We start from the raw sequence: 17,962 nt of genomic DNA, 5'->3' as shown, positions 1-17,962 counted from the left end.
GCCTGCCTCTGCCTCCCAAGTGCTAGGATTAAAGGCATGCACCACCACTGCCCGGCTCATCCCTCTCTTCTTATTTCTTGGATCTTCCTGGGACTGGCTGGAGACTCAGGGGAATGGTGACATTGGCTCTGCCCATCCTGAGTCAGAGCTCCAGCCTTCCACACAATGCCTTCTGGAGGCAGAGGAGAAGGGCCTCAGCCTGGGGTGCACAGCCATTGCTTGCCCCCTTAAGAGGCCTCTTCCTGCAGTGAACGCTCTATGCTTATTACTGAATGCAGCAGTCCTGTTTGGCTGAGGCACAGGTCCTTCTCCCAGATGAGGGCAGACACCCCAGGTGGAGAAGGGAGGGGAGCAGGGGCAAGGGCAGGAATCAGGAGGTGAAGGACTCACCCCAACTGGCCTGTCCTAGATCTAGCTGATGAGTCCCAGGTTCCTCGATTGATATGGATGTAGAAGCAGCCTGGGAGGGAAGGGGAGTGAATATGGATATCCTGCTAGATTGAACCAGGCCAGACAACCGCAGCAGCCTGTGTAGTGGGCTCTGTTGTGGGGGCACAGGCAGAGGGGAAGAAGGGAAGACTGGAAGCCAGGTGGCCAGCAGCGTGCTTCCCTGTGCTTCAGTTCTCCCATCTGTTAAATACAGAGTGCTGCTTCTCTGTCTCCAGGGAGAGCATTATCACTTAGCACAGGGACCACCAAATCAATACACCTACGTTGCGTGGGCTCCAGGCAGGATGCCCACTGCTGATCTAGAGACTGGGTTTCTGTTGAGATCCTGGGTCATAGTGCGAGCATCTGGATGCGTGGGAATGACCTTAGCCCTGCCTGTGGGACACCAAGACTGCCTGGATGGGCAAGGGGCATATGTCAGCCACTCGGTCTCTGGGCCTCTCCTAAATAAGACAAGGTCAGAGCAGAATAAACACAGCTTGCCTGTGTCGTCACTTACAAGCAGCAGACACGTCCTGTTTCTCCTCAAGCATCACTCAGTCCTGGTTACTGATCAACCTGCCACCGGCTTCCTCCCCTAGGCAGCCTCCCTGATACATACTTTTATTGTTCTGACCAGGCCCTGGTCTCGGGATGTGTTTGTACTTAATCTTTACAATCAAGGAACCAGTGTCATCTTTCAGAAAGGGAAACTGAGCTACAGAGAACGTTGTGTTTCCAGGCCTCCTCTGAGATCATCGGCCCCAGTCAGCCACCTCAGTGCAAAATGACGATGATTGGCCCACGAGAGGGAAAAGTCCCGAAAGCCATAGGAGGCTGTAGGGACTCTGGCCTGTTTTGATTTTTTTTTTTTTTTAAAGGAGCTTGTCTCGAAGTATGAAGTCAGGAACAGACTCTCCTCTACTGAGGTCCCCATCGATCAGATTATCTCTAGTTGGGAAAGTAGAGCACGGGAAGTAGAGCACGGGACAGTGCTCCCAGTCAGGCTCCCCAGCCAGCCTCCTGCCCCTCTCCAGAGTGGCCACAACCTTAGGCATCCCAGTTGCGTCCGTGGGGCTCCCTGCTTCCCTCTGGTGGCTGAAGCGCAAAGCGCGGACGGTAACGTAGGAAACCCACAAACACCGGACACTAAGCCCAGGAGAGCACCAAGGGCCCCGGGGACCTAAGGGGTTGGCGCTGGGGCAAATGTCCAGCAAACCTTTTGCTATCGACAGATATTTTTTTTTGGGGGGGGGGAACTAAGGCTCAAGAAAAGTGAGTGTCTGTGCACTGGTGTTGAGAGAATGGAGATCCCAGAGGTAAGTGAATCAATGGCACAGCCAGGACCTCTGCGGCCAAAAGTGGGAAGCGCCGGATCCCACTGGCGGTAGTTTGGATTTAGTTTTCCTTTCAGCGCACGTAGGTCTGGAGAGGAGCCTCAGGCTCCAAGGCGGAGGTCGCTGCGTCTAGGAGGAGCCGGGCGCGTCCGGGGGCGGGACGTGACGCACCTTAGCTGGGAGGTGCCTGGCCGGGCTTCGGCCAGCTGAATATAAGGGCGGTGTGGGGCGCGGAAAGCCTGAGCCCGCTGTCTGTACCCAAGAGCCCAGACCAGCTCCTGCAGTCCCGAAGCCAAGCTCTTCCGTCACTCCGGAGTCCTCTGCAGCCCTCTCTCTACCTTCTCTCGGCCACGCATCCGCCCCTGGGGCCCCTCTACCCAATGAAACTGGCCGCGATGATCAAGAAGATGTGCCCAAGCGACTCTGAACTGAGTATCCCGGCCAAGAACTGCTACAGGATGGTCATCCTCGGCTCATCCAAAGTGGGCAAGACGGCCATTGTGTCGCGCTTCCTCACGGGCCGTTTCGAGGATGCTTACACCCCTACCATCGAGGACTTCCACAGAAAGTTTTACTCGATCCGCGGCGAAGTATACCAGTTGGACATACTGGACACGTCCGGCAATCATCCGTTTCCCGCCATGCGGCGCCTCTCTATCCTCACAGGTGAGTGGGGAGTCGACGGGGACTGGGGGACCGGAGTCTTGCGGAGAGTGGATGGGGCTGGTGTGTTGTGCTTGGGGCCGCGCTGTCTGCAGCTCTGTGCCTGGCAGCTGTCCTCACCTTTCCCACTCGTTCCCTTATAGGAGACGTTTTCATTCTGGTGTTCAGCTTAGACAACCGCGACTCATTCGAAGAGGTGCAAAGGCTCAAACAGCAAATCCTAGACACCAAGTCCTGTCTCAAGAACAAAACCAAAGAGAATGTGGACGTGCCGCTGGTCATTTGCGGTAACAAAGGGGACCGGGACTTCTACCGGGAAGTAGAGCAGCGGGAGATTGAGCAGCTGGTGGGTGACGACCCTAAGCGTTGTGCCTACTTCGAGATCTCAGCCAAGAAGAACAGCAGCTTGGACCAGATGTTCCGTGCGCTCTTTGCCATGGCCAAGCTGCCTAGCGAGATGAGCCCCGACTTGCACCGCAAGGTATCTGTGCAGTACTGCGACGTACTGCACAAGAAGGCTCTGAGGAACAAGAAGCTTCTGCGTGCGGGCAGTGGAGGCGGGGGCGACCACGGCGATGCCTTTGGCATCTTGGCGCCCTTTGCTCGCAGACCCAGCGTGCACAGCGACCTCATGTACATTCGTGAAAAAACCAGTGTCGGCAGCCAGGCTAAGGACAAGGAGCGCTGTGTCATCAGTTAGGAGCCCCCCCCCCCCCAGGGTCAGCTACACAACCTGAGGACCTTTTTTGTTCAAAAGTCAAATCGGATTCCTGGACTAGCCTGCCCGGTCCGTGCCATAGGAGCGCCAACTGGCCTTCTCCCTCCCTCCGAGATCCAGCCCGGGGAGACCAAGCCAGTAAGGGACAGTCACCTGCTGTGAAAGGAAGGAGAACTAGCTAAGACAGGGGCTGTCACCTCCGGTTCTGGAATGCCAGGACCCAGCAGAGGGGTACTTGGCATTTTTCTCAAGAGGTTTGAGAGAAAGCGTGAAGTTCATCAGCCTGTGAGACTTAAAGTCACTGTCCTGCTGGCTTCAGGGCCAGGACTAGTAATAGGGCATTACCTTGTCTGTGATTGGTGTTGCCATGACCGCTGTCAGCCACCTCTGTCCTCAGCAAACTGGAAACTTTGGCTGGAGGTGGGGGGTTCAATCATAGCCAAGTGACTTGTTTACATGTGTGTGTGCAATTACCCAAAAGAAAAACAAAACACAAAACTTGCACTTTAATAGTTCCAGTGTCAATGTGACATGAACAAAATCTCTACATTTCTATTGTGTGAGGTCTTTATTATTATTTTTTATTTAAAATAAAATAATTTAAAAACGGAAAATGGTGCTTTGCTTTTAGGTTTCCTGCCTCAGTGCTAGTGGCCAAGAACTGGAGAGGGACCTGGCTTTCGGAAAATGGCCTCCCACTTCCAAGTGGGACCTGCTCTAGACCTCCTGGCTCTGTCTACTCTCTGCCTCACTTGGCCTATACCAGGGGGCCTTGTTTTGGAGAATATTCATACAGGCTACCTGTTAATCATGGCAGGTGACAGGAAGCTGTCACACTCCGACCTTGATTACCACAAATAAGGAGGCTGAGCTGGGGAGGTATGTCTGGGAAGATGCCCGCACTCTGTGTTTATCCCTTGCCCCAGGGTTGCCCCAGGACCTGGACAGGGAAAGTAGATCGCTTCTAGTGCAGCTCCCAGAAGTACTCAAGCAGGCGAGGCCCAGCTCTCTGCATTTTCCCATCCCCCTGTTGGCTAAGGGCTCATAGTTTGTGACCAGGATCTCCTTGCCACTCCTACTGTCAGCTCAGGGCTCAAGTGTCACCTTGAAGCCTCCAAATCTGCAGCTGAGAAATAGGGCCAGGGGTCAATATGGTCTCTAAGGAATCAACAGTGCTGCAGCTGCCGAGCCAAACACTTGCGGGTTTCCCAAGAGAGTTCTGACCTTCAAGGGATGCTTGAAAGTGTCTTGGGGGTGGGGGTGGGAGTGTGTCCTGTCAACCCTGTTTTGGGAAGGGCCACTTCCAAGGAACTGCACCTCCTCAAATCTCAGCAAGGCACTCACTTCTCAACAGTGACTGGCTGGGCTCCCCAGGGTCCCCTGCAGGAGACATGCAGGCCTTTGTGCTAGGTGAACAGGTGCACATGCTGGGTGGAAGGCACACAGTGAACATTTCCCTCTACACCACCTACTCAACATACCACTCTAATTCTTCATTATAAAACCTGTAATTCCAAGGTCTGAATCCTAGCACTGAGACAGAGACAACAGGCAAACCATGTGTCCTGAGAGCAGACCACACTTTTAATTATATATCTGAAAATGTGACAGGTCACCACACTGGAACAGAAGCCTCCAAGCCTCCGGACCTCCAAGGACACCTTCTTTCTTCCCTGTCAGGAAGAGCTGAAACCCCTGCATTTCATGTGCTCTGTGCTTACAGGAACCAGTCAGAGCCTTAAAACTGGCTCAGCCACTGCTTCAACTTTGCAGAAAGTAACTGATTCAGTTAAATAACAGTCCCAAGGCAGAGGTGGCTTAATTGGCATCCTCTGCTCAAACTCAGAGCCCACTTTTCTGCCCAAACACCTGGAAGTCAGAACCCTCTTTCACACATTCCGGGTCCCAATGTGAGGCAGCTTGGATAGGCAATGCCACCAGAATGCTTGCTAACAAACATCCCCAGCCTGCGCTCCTGCCAAGAAGGCCAGTTGGCAGGCACCTGCTAAGTCCTAAGCTGGTCAGCCCAGGCTGTGCCCATTTCAAGATCCAAACAATAACTGGGTACTTCTCACCTTCCTCCTGAGAAGGAAAGGGCCATGGTGCCCTCAGTGTAACAGTCCCTGAGAGACAGAGAACACGGTGTCCTACCTGAGAGTCGCTGAATACACTCTACAAGTAGAACACAGCTATGGAACCTCCAGACTTAGCTCCCCACGCCCTTCAAACCACACATAACCCTGGCTGAGAAACTGCCCCGATTGCTCCTGCCAGCTACTTTGCTCCAAACCAGAAGTGTGCAGGGACCATGTGCAGAATAGCAAATGTGACTTCTTTGCTAGAGGGGAGATGACGAGGTAAGCCAGGGCATAGGAATCAGGGCAGAGCCGCTTCCTTCCTTAACAGCCTCTTTGAGCCAGTGTGGGAAGGACAAAGGGCCCCAGGCAAGCAGTGCTTTGGCTATTCTGAGCACTGCCAGAAGTGATGGAGATAAAGGGAGCAAGAGCCTATAAGGCTAGCATACAGGAGGCTGGAAACTGGAGTTGGTGGCTGGGTTGTGGAGCTCTGGGCTGACGCCCCCAGAGATATAGTTTCATTCAGTAGTTCAAACAAAAAAGGAAGTGAACTGTTTCAAGGGAGAAGCCACCCACCCTCTGGCCTTTCAAAACAATGTTCATACTCTCACAGCTTGCTTTAATTATAATAAATCCATGCCATCTGAGTGCAGGCCTAATTTACCCCATGAATTCTATGCAAATGTTTCATGAAACTGCTGTTAATGGGAACAGTATGTACCTGATACCATGCTGATGCTATCGGGAGTGGGAGGAGCTGAGGGAAAGAAGGGAACAGCTATTTCCTCTCCCTCTGTGCCCTGTAGATCTGCTGGGACATGGTCAGGGCTGAGATAGCACTGAGGCCCCACACCAGCCGCATGTGGCCTCAAAGATTTGAGCCGGGCTCCCAAGGAGCTGGAGCTTTCAGTCTGGTGGCGGCTCTCCTGGGGGTTGGCCTACTCCTTGGGGATCTCAAACATGCAGAGGCTCTTGTACTTCTGCAGCAGCTCGTTCTTGGTCCTCACTTGCTCTCGGAGGCTGTGGAGCTGCTGCTGCTGCTGCTCGGGGCTCACGTGGATGCCGGGCATGGTGCCTATGAGCTTCCGCAGCTCCTGGAACTTGGTTTTGAGGGCGTTCAGGTCCTGGTGGAGATCCGGGCTGTCCTTGTCCATGCTGGGCAACAGGGGAAGGAGAAGGCAGTCAGTTATTAGTATGAGTAGCTCATCTCCACAATGGCTTCCTTGTTCTACACCTCTGATACCTTTTAGAATGATGTTAGACATGTCTGTTCCCTAACTAGGTTGCCTGCTTCAGAAGACAAGGATTGGTCTTTTATTTGTTTTGTTTTGTTCTTTAGCTTTAAGCTCATAAAACCACTCCCGACTAGCATACTTGACAAGTCAGATACTTTAACTTTCTGTGATGGCAGGGACCAAGTAGGCTTCATCACAGCTGTCTCACCAACCTGGCCCTACACACAGGACACTACGTTCAAGAACATGCCTATAAACCCAGCTCAGGCTTGTGTGGGATGGAGGATGTAGAAACAGGCAGACTGCAGAAGCTGAAACAGCAAGGCTCAGGTTCTGTGCAAGACAACACTGGGAAGAGTGATGAAGCTGGGCACAAGTGCCCGCCTCTGCTCTCCCTGCCACTCAACCGTGTGCACACACCACACACACAAACCCAGTAACATTTCCAAAACACCACCTGCCAAAAGGACGAGTGCTTGGAAAGCAGGTGCAGCTGTGCTAAATGGATCTCCATCACCAACCATCAGGTGACCCTTCCAAAAACAAAGAAAACCAGACGTGGTCAAACACTCATTTCACCTGACCTGAGCCGTCTGCAGGCCAACCAGGAGGCTTTGCCAGTTAGCAGGGCCTTCATTTCACTGAGCTGTGGTGCTTGCTTAGGCCTGTTAACATAAAGATGAACTCCTATAGAGCTAGTTATGCATTGTGAACCAGCTCCAGGCCACTGGAACACTCTCAGCAGACACAGGCTCTCCTCTAGCACAGCTCTGTGGATGCCTTCCTCTGGGTCAAGGTCATTTTGAAGGCAGACCATTCCTATCTGTTCACAGCCCTGGCATGGCAGAGACCCCACTCCTGCTATCAACCTGAAGCGAAAGAACCAAAGCCTAGGGACAAAGGCACTGCCCCAAGGCCAGGAGCAGAGGAGCTTTGGAACCAGCTCTGCTCAGTGTGCAGACACCGAGGGCCACCACTAATCCGCTGTCAGAATTTAAAGTACACTTTAACAAAACTGGTTTACACCACAATGCTAGAAAGATACAAGAAAAACAAACAAAAAACCCACAAAATTAAGACAGGGAAGGAGGTTTGTAGTATTAATTCCTGTAGTAAAAATAACTCAGCCCCGAAGAAATTCTAATTCAGAAAGCAAAGTGTGGGCCATGTTTCAGACGCTCACTTCTCAAACTCTCCAAACTCCAGATAACCATTCTTTACAGGGTGAACTTTGGGGGAAGGGGGTAGCCTTCAGACAAGAAACAGAACCCATCGGGAAAGCCACCGGAGGGAGCTGGGCTGCAGAGCTCTGCAGCAGGCCATTCACCGGCCCTAGTTGGTAGTGGTAAATAGCACAGACGTCCTGGGGTGAGGAAAGCATCTATTCAGGAACTGCCAGGATGACTATGAGACAGTGAAATCCCCAGGTCTAAAGAACAGGGTCAGACTTAGATAGTGAGGGAATAAAAGCAGAAAGCTCTAAATGGGCCCGCCTTTGTGCTCAGCGTTAGTCACCATCCAACTTTAGAAGGGAAATCGAGAGACTAGGTCAGGATCGATGGGAGTCATACAAACAAGGACAAAGTTAGAGCATCGTGGTCCCATCTACTGTGCTTTCTTAAGGAGTGGGCAGAAATACTATAGCCTTGGGGGCAGGAAGAGCAGAGCATCCTCTCTACAGCTAGCATAGGCATCTGGACGTGGGTCCCAGGCTCTTGGATAAAAGCCTAGGAAAGATGGGAGCATCTAAGAACATGCCCTGGTTTTTCCCAATTTCTTTTTTGCATAGAAGCAAACTGACAACAATGGGCAGTGTGTTCTCCAGCAATGCAAAAGCAAGGGAAGACATGGGCCAGCAGGCCAGTCACGCCCCTCACCTCTGATAACCTGATCTGGGGGCCATCTGACATCCATCCTCCACAGAAGCACGCACCTATCTGTCCCTGCTGACCACCCTGGGCTAGTGTCCCTCAGTCCTCGCCTCCACTACTGAGTCCATTGGCTTTCACTTTCCCCAGATTAATTCTTCTCTTATTTAGTAGATGCTGGAGGGAAGAATTCCAAATTGATAGAAAAGGGAAGTCCTTTTAGTTCCAAGTCTCAGAGACACCTGTGTTAGCATACGATGTAAACTGTAGTAGAGCATTTCAAAACATGCAATTTCAGACAACCATACGTATACTTTTGTTATTCTGACAGTCTATCAAATGTGGCTCTCATTCTTGTCTTTCCACATTACTATGCATTTGATTACATTGTGAAGTTATTTACAAACAATTATTTGGAGTGTTTGCAATTCATCGAAATGACAGTGGGCACTGTACACACGCACCTTTGCATAACTGTGCAAGGGCTCTGGAAAGATGTCATACCAGAAAAATCCGGATTAAAGATTTTATTTAATTTTTTGATAGAAACTGCCAGAATGCCCTCTGAGCTAGGCACACGGACACCTATAATCCCAATTTCTTGGGAGACTGAGGCAGGAAAACCAAGTTTGAGGTCAGGTTAGGCAGCACACCAAGACCCCTTCTCAAACATAAACATACACCTCTGCAAAACTCAGGATGTCTCTCCCGAGTGTGTCCGTGGCTCCCCACTGTGTCGCAGTGATCAGGTTTTCTCTGTAGTTCTGCCAGCACCCACCAGTCTTTGGGACAGTGGCTCTGGTCTGGACCTCCCACACTAGCTGCCATCTGACACAGGATTGCTTGTGTTTTCATTCTCTTCAAGTTACGGAAGGTTCTGCTACTTAAACAAGTTTGAAAAAGCAAGCTGTTCTACAGCACACCTTCAGGCTGTTTGCTCACTCCCAGCAACTCCCACATCCCCCTCTCCTGTGTCTAGCCCCTCCACAGTGAACCAGCCATTTGCCTGTCTCTGTCCACATCCACTGGGGACAGCAGCCCTCACCCACTAAGGCTGCCCTCTCTGATTCTCCCAGCTATGTGTCCAGCTCTAGACTACTTCAGACAACCATTGCCACTGCTTCTTAGACATAGAGTCCTCCCCTTCTCCCAAGACCCCTGTCCTATCCTGGACTTTAGATATCCAAGTCTGAGCAGGTCACTATGCCTCTTAAGAACTGTGGTGGCCCTCCACCCCAACATACCCACAGGACAGATCCAACTGTGAGAGGCTGTAGGGCCATTCCAAGTACTTTCGCTTCCCAGGACCCCTTCCCTAGCAGCTTTTCTTTTACTATATTTTCTGCTGGAAGGGAGGCTGCCCTCATGGAGGCCATCAGGGCCTGGGTACTTCTACTGTGAGTCTGCAAAGACCTAGCACAGAAGCAGACACAGGGAAGCAGTTCTTCCAAGCGTTCTTCAGACACGTCCTAAGGGTACCCTTTCTACTCCAGGACACAGCTGAGAAAGACAGTAGGCACAAGGTGGACACAGGGCAGAATTGCAAATCCCAGACATCTGTGAGGGTGCTTCCTACACAGCCCAGCAGGTCTCAGCTGGCGAGGAGCCTGTGTGTGGGAAGAGGCAGGTCAGCAACGCCCTGTTCCCATAAAAGAGGTCTTGCTGACCTGCGGTGAGCAGTGCAGGCGGGAGGGATGCTTGAGCTCAACACTTGAACTTCCTGTGCTGGGTCAACAAGGATGGCTCTCCTGTACCCACGAGCAACCTAAAACACCTGGTAAAAGTTTGACATTTAATTAAAACTACATTGCTTGAGCTCCCAAATTGACAGCCTACTAACTGGGTGGGCCAAAAAGTGGCAGACAAGCAGTGAGACAGGAAGGGATAGCTCACTTCAGAACTGGCAGGCTGGGACACTTAGTTCCAAACTCAGATGAGATAAACTGAATTTGGCGGTCGTGGCTTACTCCTTCTTCCCAGTCTATGTCCCTGTAGCTTCAGTATATACAAAAAGAGGCCTCTGCTGGGCCATGGTGGCGCATTCCTTTTAATCCCAGCACTCGGGAGGCAGAGTCAGGTGGATTTCTGAGTTCGAGTCTAGTCTGGTCTACAAAGTGAGTTCCAGGATAGCCAGTGCTACACAGAGAAACCCTGTCTCGAAAAACCAAAAAAAAAAAAAAAAAAAGAGGCCTCAGAGAGTGGGATTTATAATAGTTCTTACAAGCATTTCCTCTCTTCATTTTTTTCAAGCTTAAAAAACCACGCTGAATGCAATGGTACACACCTTTAATCTCAGCACGTGAGGCAGAGGCAGGCGTTTCTCTAAGGGTTCAAGTCCATCCTAGTCAACATAGTAGTTCCAGGACTATACAGAGAGACCCTACCTCAAAACAATAAACAAACAAACAAATAAATATTAAAAATACATGAATGAAAAGCCTGTCAATTCTAGTCTGGAAGTGAATCTAGGGCATCATGGTTGAAAGGCAAACACTCAACCACTAAGTTACATCCCCAGTCTTCTTTCCAATTTCTCTTGCCCAGGTGGGCCTGGAACTCAGTCCTCTTCTCACTCCTGCCCAGTAGCTAGCTGTACAAGGCTGTACAAGCAGGCCTGGCAAACTACTCGTTCACATAATTGTTCATTCAACTATAGGAAAAATGAAGAGAGGAGTGCCATTATTTGGAGTCCAACTCTCAGCAGGGCTGTTTCAGCCAGTCTCCAATGACCAGGTGGCAACATAGGGTGCTCAAGTGGAAACTTAAGGCTTCTTTGGAAAGTGGCTAGATGGTGTTTTGCTGGGGCAAACACATGAAGGAATGTTTAGCTGAAGCAGACACAGGAGACAGGATATTCTGCTAAAGCAAGCAAGTGAAAGGTCACGTAATGAAGGATTCTTCGCTAACGACAGGTATATATTGGTCCACCTTACACTGCCTAGTTAAGCTCCGTTTGTCAGGACTCCACAGAGAGAAACACACCAAAAAAAAAAAAAAAAAAAAAAAAAAAAAAAACTTCTGGTGGTGTGCTGCAATATCTTGCCGCTTCCATAGACTTGGGGCTGATTGGCAGAGTGATGTCAGCTGAAACAGACATACGTGCTAAGGCAAGACATGTGATGAGGCAAGACCCGTGGAAGACATGTGATGTTTGGATGGTATAAAAAGGACAGTGACAGGCTGAGCTAGGCTTGCTTATAACACTTGTGTGTCTCGAGTCTTCGCTGATCACTGCTTCCCTCAGAGAGGCACAGCCAGAGAACTTCTGGCATTCCTCCTGGTCCCTCCTCCTGATTTGAGCCAAAACTGAGGCCTGACTGTCTCTGCTAGGTAGTGCCACTGCTGTTGATTTGTGTCTGCTGTCCCGACTCTACCCAACTGGACTGCTGGTGTATCTGTGAAGTGCTTGTGAGTGGATCGAGCTGCCACTGCTGACCTGTGAACTGAACTGCTGGTTTCCTGACAACACAGATAGGAGTTGCTCCAAGGAACCTTTCTAGACAGGTCCACTCCTCTCCGCTAGCCCCCATCCGCTATCCCTGTCATATCCTCTCGTTCCCACTATCTCTGGTGAGTGGCAGGTAAAAAGGTGGTTAAAGCATTTAAGAACCATCAGTAAAAATAAGGTTTGAAAAAAATTAAAGTTACAGGGTGCAGTGGAAGGTTCTGGCTTCCAAAACTCTTAAGTGTAGGAGGTAGCCTCTTAGGTGAGTCCTTAAAGACACACAGGTTCCACAGTGCTCTGCCCAGTTAAAGACACTTGTACTACTGGGCTCTGCATATGCCTAGGCAGGGCATCTGATGTGGTCTGCCGTGACCCATGAATAAAGGGCTGAACATTTGAGCTCAATTTGGGAAGAAAGGGGAACCCTAGAAAAGCTTTTCTCTGAGATAGGTCTTACCATGTAGTTCAGCCTCAAATGATATTTGCCCCTCCTGAGTGCCAGTATAGAGTTATTACGCTGTACACTACTCCTGTAAAGAATTTCAGAAAAAAGAAAAATGAACCTGATAATACCTACAGAATGAATTCCAGAGGCTTTAAGGGCAAAAGAACTAGTTAAAAAGCGACTATAAGCCAGGAGGTGCTGGCACACACCTTTATTCCCAGCACTCAGGAGGCAGAGGCAGGTGGATCTCTTGAGTTCGAGGCCAGCCTGGTCTACAATATGAGTTCCAGGTCAGCCAAGCCACACAGAGAAACCCTGCCTTGAAAAAAAAGGTGACAATAAGATGTAAGATCCAAAACTGAGGTTACAGACCTGGATGAGTGAAGAACAGTGCAAGTTAAAAGGAAAAGCTCCAATAACCACAAGCACGTGACCATGAGGAAGCTGGGCAGCAAAGGCAGCAAAGGATGCCGCAAGGAAGAACCGACAAGCAAGAACAAGAAGGAAAACTAGCTTCAGTAGGGAAGAAACAAACAGTAAAGAGCTCAGCACTCGGGAGGCAGAGGCAGGCAGATTTCTGAGTTCGAGGCCAGCCTGGTCTACAGAGTGAGTTCCAGGACAGCCAGGGCTACACAGAGAAACCCTGTCTCAAAAAACAAACCAACAACAACAAAGCTCAGGACTAAAATAACTCGGTATTGGAGACTAGGGTGTCTAGAGGATCAGAAAACATCTGGAGAGCGAGTGTACGATTAGAAGGCAGCAGCAAACATGAGCAACAGTATTTTATATCCTTCATAACTGGCATTGGAAAGAGGAGGCAGAGGAGACTGTCTGTCCACCCTTTACTCTCCACAAACATATCGCCTGCAAACATCTAAAACTTAAATGTGAAAACCGGAAGCACAAATGTTCTAGGAAAAGGAGGCCACTATATAAGACCTTTTCTTTTGCACTGGGTGTGCCACATCCTTAATCTCACCCCTCCAGAGGCAGAGCCAGGAGGATCTCTATGAGTTCAAGGCCAGCCTGCTCTACATATCAAGTCCCAGGACAGCTAGCCAACACTACAACATACAGAAACCGTGTCTCAGAAACCAGAAATAAACCAGACTTTGTTTTACTGTTGTATTGTAGCATTGTGGATAGAACCCAGGACCTTGCACACCCCAGGCAAGTGCTCCAACACTGAGCCACACCCTAGTCTCAAAGCCTTAATTAATAAGCAAGAATCTGTTATGCTTTGATACAAAATGTCTCCCACAGAATCATATTTTAAACACTTGGTAATACTATTAATGGGAACTTCTAGAGACTTTAAGAAGGGGGCAGAGCTGAAGGAGTTAGGGTGCTGGGAGCATTATCCTTGGGAAGGATTTTCTCCCTGCCCCCTTCTCTCCCTCTCTCTTCTTCCTAGACACCATGATGGAGAGATCTGACTGTGTTTTGCCAGACTCCCCATCAGGATGGACTAACCCTATCAAACAGTGAGCCGGAAACAGACATTCTCCCATAGGGTTTTCAAGTGGTGTTTTTGTCACATGACAAGAAAAGGAACAAACACTGGAGCACACTCAGAAGCTGTCAAATAGAAGCTGAACGAATCTGACTACATGAAATCACAATTTTAAGGCGGGAAAACCCACCATGACCATTTCAAAGATGAAAGAGGAGTCAAGCACCCGGGAGTTTACACTGGAAAGGCGAGACAGGAAGCACGGCTCCACAGAAGCCCAGGAAGCAAGCAGGGAACAGCACATAAAGCAAAGCCAAAAAGGGACCTGCGCTGGGCGTGGCGGTGCACACCTCAGTCAGGTCCTCCGGAGGCCAGCCTGGTCTACACAACCAGGCCATCTAGAGCAATAGAGTAAGATCCTGTCTTAAGACTAATTAAAATTGCATATGAAAAGATGGTATACTTAAATAATAAAAGACAACAATCAACTATCATTTCTAACCTACCCACCAGACCAGCCTGGTTAAAAGTTTAGTAGCAGCAGCAGAGGTATGGGAGAGAAGAGAGAAATACACTGGGAATGGAAACATAACTTGGCACATTCTCTCCAGCTTTGCTGACAGTGACTGGCGTGTTATATCCACACAGCACAGCACTGGAAATTTCTCCCAGGGACTCTAAGAGAACCCATGGTGACCCTGCAGACCCAGGTACTCATTTCACCGCAACTGCAGGAGCAGAGCACACGTTGGTGGAGTTTCAAGGACGGATGGCTCAGTCCTCTGTGGAACTAAGTACAGAGCCAGGAGAGGGAGCCAGTGGGGAAGAGAGGGAGACAGATTACTGTCTACTTTCCTCCATGCCGTCTATCTTTCATTTGTCTTACTGCTTCACAGGTGGCAGACTTACAGCCATTTCAGGTTAACTGAAGTAGCCCGATCTGAAGTTTGGAAGTCAGCTAAGAAGATGAAATGAGCAATGGCTATCAAGACAGAAACTGCAGGTCCCTGCTTCAGTGGTTGTGCGGCCTACGTTTTCCATTTAGACAGTACCATACTGCTTTCTCTTGGGTCCTGTCTTTCTTACTGCAGTTTCCTATACATGCCTAGTGGCCAGCGCTGTCAGTCACATCCTTGCAAGTGGACATTAAAGGCGCCGAGTAGGAGTATCACATCTTAACTCTTGTAAGATAATGGACCTAGCTTTTCTTGGAGAAAGAAAAGCCAGTGTCTTTTCTCTTCTGCTAGTCAGACACTTGAGGGAAGGCACCTTATTCTCTCTGCCAGGCTAGCAGCCACAGAGCGAGGAGTGACCAAGGAGGTCATAATCCCTGTTTTAAGCTTCTTTCCCTTCCCAGCCCAAGTATGGTACATGTCCCACGTTGACTCTGGCTCGTCCTTTTAAAGCAGTAGTTCTCAACCTGTGGGTCACGACTGACCCCCTTGGGGGTTTATCACATATTTACATTCGACTCATAACAGTAGCAAAACTACAGTTATGAAGTACCACCAAAATAATTTTACATTTGGGAGGTCACCACGTGACGGTTGCACCATTAGGAAGGGTGAGAATGCCGGGCAGTGGTGGCACATGCCTTAAATACCAGCACTTGGGAGGCAGAGACAGACAAATTTCTGCCAGCCTGGTCTACAGAGTGAGTTCCAGGACAGCCAAAGAAACCCTGTCTTGAAAAACCAAAAATAAAAAAAATAAAAAATAAAAAAGGAAGGGTGAGAACCACGGCTCTAAAGGATCAATTCTGGGCAGAGCAATATTTTCACTGTTTGCCAGGGTGGAAGAGGGTGGGCATGTCCTTTGACTGTTCCCTGATCTTAGCCCGCCTTCTTTCATATTGCTTGCAGAGGTTTCTATAAGGCTCTGGGGGTGAAGGTTGATGCTTCAGGGTCAGTAGGTAAGGTAGCTCTGGCCAGCTATTTTCTGGCAATCATTGCTTGTCCTTCCAGTTCTTATATGCTAAATAAAAAAATTCCTTGTGGGTCCTTTAGACAAGCCCATGTGATCACCCTGCCATCTTTCACAGGTCTGCACTTTAGACTATCTCCCAGTTCTATATGAGAAGTGAGCTACCGGCCCAAGCCTACCTAGTCATAAGTCACAGAGCTGAGGTTTGAACCTAATGTTCCTAGCTGGCTGGAAGTAGATATGTAGACCAGGTTAGCCTTAAACTCAAGAGATTTGCCTCAGTGGCCTGAGTGTTGGGGGCTAAAGGTGTGCACCACCACTGAGATCTAACTACTACTGATGTATCGAGAGAAAATTGCCGCCTGGGAAAACTATTAACGAAGATGATAAAGCAAGCTTAGGCAGAGACTTGACCTCAGACCCTCTGACTTCACATCGTGTTCCTGTCACTGAGGCTGGCCCAACCCAACTGCTCTTCCGGCTTAGGAGGATCCTTCCTGAGGCATAGGTGAATGTGTACACATCTGTGTTCTGATTTTCCATGTTACTCTGAATAAACCAATACTCCAGCACTGCCCTGAGATGGTGAGGCTTTTATTTTCCTCACTTCCATCTCATCATGTACTTGCCAACAGCTAACACAGAGGGGACAGTCTGCCTTACCCTGCATACGGGAGGTTCACGTTGTCTGAAGCCAAGAGGAGTTAACATGAGAACCAAGGTTTTGCAGTCATTTGAAAAGTGGCAGATGAGCGCTGTGCTATCCCACTTTTATGTCAACTTAACACAGGGTCAGCAGAGAGGAAGGAAACTCAGTTGGGAAAATGCTCCCACAGGAGCATGCTGTATGCAAGCCTGAAGAGCATCCTAACTAGTGATGCCCACTGTGGGGAGTCACCCTGGGCTGGTGGTCTTACTAGAGTAAGAAAGCACGCTGAAGTTGGGCAGTGGTGGCTCATGACATTAATCCCAGTACGTAGGGGTGTAGACGCAAGCAGACTTCTGAATTTGAGGCCAACCTGGCTTAAAAATAGTTCCAGGACAGCCAGGAATACAAGGAGAAACAAACACAATAAAAAAGGAAGAGAGAGCGCACTGAGCAAGAAGTGTGAAGAAAGCACTCCTCCATGGCCTCTACATCAGCCCCTGCCTGCGGGTTCCTGCTGACTTCCTCCAGTGAGGAAAAGGGATCCAGAAGTGTAAGTCAGATAAACCCTTTCCTCCACAGTTTGCTTTTGGTCAGTGTTTTAGCACAGCAGTAGCAGCCCTAAGGCAAACGCCAAACCACCAGAGCAAGAAACCCAGACTGCCTCAACTCCAGCAAGAGGGCTTGCCAATGTCCCTAAATGTGACTGGAACTGTAATCTTGTCTTAATTTACTTTTAGTATTTAATGGTTAAGAAGAAATTCAGAGGTTTGTACCTAGTGTCCTGTGGCTATACAGGTACGTGCTAAATAACCTGGTCAATGCCAGATCATATATTCAGTAACGGTCTAATGCTTATAATGTGACCCAAACCTTCCTTTGCCTAATGACAAAGTAGTTGTGGTAATGTTGCAGCAGAATGCGCCACACACAAGAGTGTGAAAAAAAAGCATACTGCCTGATGGATAAAAGTATTACCTATACAACTACAGGTAGTTCTTAATGCTTGATAATGATAATAAATAATGATGTCACTAGTTTATGGACTTATTATACTGTAGCTCTTTGCCTTGAGACAGGGTCTGTCTCATATTAAATAGGAAGTTAACAGTGTCAGCCAGGTAGGCTGGCCAGAGCTCTTGAGATCTGTCTGTAGTACTGGGACGCCAGGGCTCCAGGCACGAGCAGCCGTGACTGGCTTTTTATGTGGACGCTGAGGATTGGAACTCAGATCCTTGTGCCGTTTGTACCGCGAGTGCTCTTACCCACCAACCTGTCCAACTCCCAGTGTTGCTAAGAATCCTGACTGCACCAAGAGGCACCAGGCAGTAACTGTTCTGCATCACCTAAGTTTATCAAAGCACACTTGAGAATGCTTGCACCAAACAGTGTACCTCTTGGAAATGACCCAAGCGTATATGGAGGGAACAAAAACATAGGCCATCATGGAGACTGGAGACTTTGGGCCTAAAAGACCCTTGTATATTCTATTAGAATTATTAGAATAAAGTTAATAGTGGGACACAATCATTCAGAGCAACTTCTGTGTCTTCGTTTCAAATGTTTCCTAGCATCACTTCTCCCCTCTCCACTTGTTTGTTTGTTTGGAGACAGGGTTTCTCTGCATAGCCCTGGCTGTCCTGGAACTCACTCTGTAGACCAGGCTGGCCTCGAACTCAGAAATCTGCCTGCCTCTGCCTCCTGAGTGCTGGGATTAAAGGC

The 17,962-nt window shown here is 49.3% G+C and overlaps 2 protein-coding genes across 2 annotated transcripts in view; one reads left to right on the top strand and one right to left on the bottom strand.

Annotated features, from left to right (window-relative positions):
* The first annotated feature begins 71 nt into the window (after nt 1–71).
* On the top strand, nt 72–3,761 carry Rasd1 (ras related dexamethasone induced 1). Its single transcript, XM_021177805.2, has 2 exons — nt 72–2,432; nt 2,573–3,761. The coding sequence occupies exons 1-2, from the start codon at nt 2,147–2,149 to the stop codon at nt 3,127–3,129; spliced, it is 843 nt and encodes a 280-aa protein (XP_021033464.1). The 5' UTR covers nt 72–2,146; the 3' UTR covers nt 3,130–3,761.
* A 2,063-nt stretch (nt 3,762–5,824) lies between these two features.
* Med9 (mediator complex subunit 9) overlaps nt 5,825–17,962 on the bottom strand; it is a 13,135-nt gene continuing 997 nt past the window's right edge. The window contains exon 2 of the mRNA XM_021177806.2: nt 5,825–6,377. Coding sequence (XP_021033465.1) covers nt 6,161–6,377 — 217 coding nt within the window. The 3' untranslated portion in view covers nt 5,825–6,160. The remainder of the gene's footprint in view (nt 6,378–17,962) is intronic.

The sequence above is a fragment of the Mus caroli genome, chromosome 11 (assembly GCF_900094665.2).
Source record: "Mus caroli chromosome 11, CAROLI_EIJ_v1.1, whole genome shotgun sequence".
In the NCBI taxonomy this organism is placed as follows: domain Eukaryota; kingdom Metazoa; phylum Chordata; class Mammalia; order Rodentia; family Muridae; genus Mus; species Mus caroli.
Note: the sequence above shows the minus strand (reverse complement) of the source record. Positions and strands in the feature narration are given on the sequence as shown.

Excerpts from the sequence above, each read along its gene's own strand:
- Rasd1 (XM_021177805.2), top strand. The coding sequence starts at position 2,147 with ATGAAACTGGCCGCGATGATCAAGAAGATGTGCCCAAGCGACTCTGAA. Across the intron at positions 2,433-2,572 it reads GCGCCTCTCTATCCTCACAG|GAGACGTTTTCATTCTGGTG; the intron begins GTGAGTGGGGAG and ends GTTCCCTTATAG.